Source organism: Octodon degus, unplaced genomic scaffold, assembly GCF_000260255.1.
Source record: "Octodon degus isolate 3935 unplaced genomic scaffold, OctDeg1.0 scaffold00164, whole genome shotgun sequence".
Lineage (NCBI taxonomy): Eukaryota > Metazoa > Chordata > Mammalia > Rodentia > Octodontidae > Octodon > Octodon degus.
The window spans coordinates 5,253,551-5,257,472 of NW_004524740.1; the positions used below are offsets into that span (position 1 = coordinate 5,253,551).

The window sequence follows — 3,922 nt, forward strand, 5'->3', positions numbered from 1 at the left end:
TTTTTCAGGAACTGGGGATTGAACTCAGGCCCTGAGCTAGCTCCCCAGCTCCAATAACATTATATTTAACTATCAACTTTTTAAAACTTTGCTGCTTTTTAAGGGTGAGACTAGGATAACTATTGAAGTCATTCTTTAGAACTGTGTTTAACACAAAATTATACAGGAGAATGACAATGCATTTCTATGACATTAAAACTTTCTTTCTGCCCAATACTTTTCATAATAGTGGCTATGATACTAGCTCAAGTTATAGACTGTGAATTCCTGCAATTTACCATTAGCCTATAAATTTCAAGCAATTTTAAACTGGTGTTACATTCATCCCCAAGGAGAAGTTAAAAGTGATTGAAACAAATCAATTTCACAACATTTTATGTATTATGCTTGAAATATAATGAAGTCAAACTGTAACATAATGAAACGACAAAGATGTGACTGTCTAGAGATCTGAGAGTGGACTACCTAGCTTCTTTATAGCTAGGTACTTTTTCAAAAGAAGAATTTCCTTCATTTTTTGAGACAGAGTCTCACTGTGTAGTTCAGGCCACCCTGAACTTCTTACGTAGTTCAGGCTGGCCTTGAGCTCACAGCAACCCTCCTGCCTCAGCCTCCCAAATGCTGGGATTACAACTGCGAATCACCTCACCCAGCAAGAAAGGGTTTCTTTGTTCCGTTTTTTAAAAATACTTTCCTGCCATAAACAAAATCATTTTTCTTTTGGAAATCCACGTGAGATGCTCAAGAACACACAACACAACGAAACACAACGTAGGTAACTGTGACACCGGAAAAAACCTCTCGCGCGCGGACTCGGTTTCTCTCTCTTCTCAATTTCGAGGGCTCTATTGTGAAGGTGGGACTGGCCCCAGCGCAGCTCAGCGCAGACAGCAGGGCCGCGGCGCCTCCAGGTACGCGCGGACGGAGCTCAGCTCCGCTCTCGCCCGGCCTCCCTCAGCCGCCGCCGGGCCGCCGACCTGCTAGGAGCCGTGCGCTCCCGGCCCCCGCGTACCCCAGGCTCTGCACGGCGCTCCCCCTTTGTGCCCGGCTGCTGGACACGGATCTTGCGCCGATCCTTCCAGCCGCGGGGAAGCGGCCCGACCGCTCTGCGCTCGCATCCCAGTCTCTTCCCCTCACCGAAGCCCCGTCGCCGCCGGAGCCCGGCCGCAGACCGTCCCCTCCCTCCCCGCGCCTTCTCCTCCGAGCGAGTCGTCTCTCCACACAGCCCCGTTCTTCCTCAAACTCTCACGTTATTTCCATTCGGCCGCCTTCTGCACATCCCCCCAAGGACCCTCAGTTCTCTCGGAACGCAGCCGCCCCCACCTCCGCCCTCGGGCTTCGGGGACCCCTCTCACCTCCGCGGTGAGAGATGTGTTTACTGAGGAATCGCTGCTTCTTTTTCTGGTGCAGCAAGGTCGGGTATTTAAGCAACAAGAATGAGGTCACCAGGTACCCTCCCAGGGTAGAGAGAAGGCAAAAGGCTGCGGTGGACGACATCTCAGTTACCGAGGGGTAAGGCTCCCACCTCCCGGACCTCTGGAACCCCGCTGCGACGGTCACAAAGGCCGCGGCGGCGCGCGAGGTCTGCTCGCCCCCAGCCGGCGCCGAGGGGGTAGCGCACTTGTGCGCGCCGGCCCACCGCGCAGGCGCAGCGCGAACACCGTGCCCGGGCCACAAAGGGGCTGCAGTGCGCAGGCGCTCTCCGACCCTCCCCCGAGAGCCTGCACAAGTCCAGCCCTGAGTGTTTGTCGCCTAGCCTGGAGGTGAGGCGGGCAGTGCTTCCTGAAAGCTCCCATCTGAGGCAAAAGCTTTTAATCCTGCCAGTGTTTCCTCAAGCAAAGACTCAAGAAAAAGACTATTCAAGAATTGCTTTGAGGAGGGGCCGGGGAGATGGCTCAGTAGAATAAGCGCTTGCCTGGCAAGCGCAAGGGTCTGCGTTCAATCCCCGGTTCCGTAAACAAACAAAAGAATTGCTTTGAGGGTCGAGGAGATAGCTCAGTAGAATAAGCACTTCCCTGGCAAGTGCAAGGACCTGAATTCAATCCCTGGTTCCACCATATTGCTTTGCGGGCCGGGAATGGTGGTGCACACCTGTAATATCAGAGCTGAGGCAGAGAAGCGTTTGAGAGTTTGAAGCCAGCCTGTGCTACAAAGTGAGTTCAAGGCCAACCTGAACTGTATAGCAAGGTTTCATAAATAAGGGGCCGGGAGATGGCTCAGTGGAATAAGCGCAAGGGCTGGCAAGCGCAAGGACCTGAGTTCAATCCCTGGTTCCGCCAAAAAATAAAAAATAAATACATAAATAAATAATCAATTCCTGGGAGGGCAGGTGAGATAGTTCAGTGAACTAAGCACCTGCTTTGACAATAGCAGGGACCAGGGTGGTAGCACACGCCTGTAATCCCAGTGCTGGGGAGGCTGAAAACAGGAGGATCACTGAGTACGGGCAGCGTTGTGAGACCCTGTACCAAATACATTTTTTTTTATTTTTATTTATTTGAGAGAGAGAGAGAGAGGGAGAGAGAGAGAGAGTGTGGTGTGTGTGTGTGGCCAGCTCAGCCCACCAGGGGGCGGGGCTGGCTGGCATGTGGTGCTGGGGGATTGAACCGCGGTCCCTGATGCTTTGCCAAGCTTGTTCTAAGTAGGTGCCTTAGACCACTGAGCCATCTCTCCAGCCCCCAAATACATTTTTTAAAAAAAGAAAATAAATAATTTCTGGTGTCTAGCAATCCTACACTTCAGTCTCTGCACTAGCTTGGACTTGGGCACTCCGTTTTTCGTTTTTGTGTTGGAATTAGGAACTGAACCCAGGGAGCATTGAGCTATTATCACCAGCTTTTTATTGCAGTCTCCCCCTATGCCAGTCTGATCACCAGCTTGTAGTCCTGCTGCCGTGGCCTCTGGAGTATCTGGGATTACAGGCATGAGCTACTATACCGTTTTCCTGTGGTTGGTGGTACTGGTGATAGGCTAAGTGTTCTACTGAGCCACATCTCCAACTTGCTTCCTTGTATATTTTTCTCTTTCTTTCTCTCTCTCTCTCTTCTCTTTTTCGTATCAGAGATTGAACTTAAGACCTTGCACTTGCCAGGCAGGCACTTAAACTGCTGAGCTATCTCCCCGGCTTCCCTGTATATTTTTCAATGGGAGGAAATAAAGCTTTAAAAGTAGCCAGATATGTTCATATATTTCAAACTTGGACTAAAATCTCCAATTCTAGGGCTCCAGAAATTCAAAATCTGTGTCTAGAAAAAATATAGGCAATTACATAGTTTTCATATCGCATTTTGTACTTTATGTAAATGACACATAACCAGTGATTACGTGGTGGTTATTTATGCTGGTAAAAGTTACCATAGACTGGTAAGATTTGTACCGCTTAGCAAATTACGGTATAGGATGTTGTTTTTGAGACAGGCTCTTGCTAGTTCAGGTTGGCCTTTGAACTCACTGTGTAGTCCAGGCTGCTCTTGAACTTGATTATGGGTATGTGCCACTACACCCATCTACATTAATATCTTCACTTTAAAAATTTCAGTTCAGAGAGTGGGGATGGTGGCGCAGGCCTGTAATCCCAGCTCTTGGGAGGCTGTAAAACAGGCAGATCACTACAAGTCCAATCTAGTAGTAAGACCCTGAACATTCTGTAGCCTCTTCCCTAAAGAAAAAAGAAAAAAAAAGCATGTCCAAAAATTTCAGTTCAGGTAACACTGGCATCCAACACGGTACCTGGCCAAGCTGGGGTATAGCTCAGTGGAACAGTGCTTGTGTAGCATGCAGGAGGCCCTGGGTTCCTGTCCCATTAAGACAAACAACCAAAGTGAAATAAAACAATCAAACAAAAAGACCTCATTGATCCAAGATTGAAGTGGTTAGGACAAAACAAGCTAACTAAAGTATTAGAATTATGAGCCAAAGCAAT

The 3,922-nt window shown here is 49.0% G+C and overlaps 1 protein-coding gene across 2 annotated transcripts in view; it reads right to left on the reverse strand.

Annotated features, from left to right (window-relative positions):
* Positions 1 to 1,628, reverse strand: part of Gdpd1 (glycerophosphodiester phosphodiesterase domain containing 1) — a 52,631-nt gene extending 51,003 nt beyond the window's left edge. The window contains exon 1 of one of the 2 annotated variants that reach the window (XM_004643041.2): positions 1,356 to 1,628. In XM_004643041.2, the coding sequence (XP_004643098.1) occupies positions 1,356 to 1,497 (142 nt within the window). In that variant the 5' untranslated portion in view covers positions 1,498 to 1,628. The remainder of the gene's footprint in view (positions 1 to 1,355) is intronic. The other variant, XM_023703150.1, reaches the window with a different exon arrangement.
* Positions 1,629 to 3,922: the final 2,294 nt, after the last annotated feature.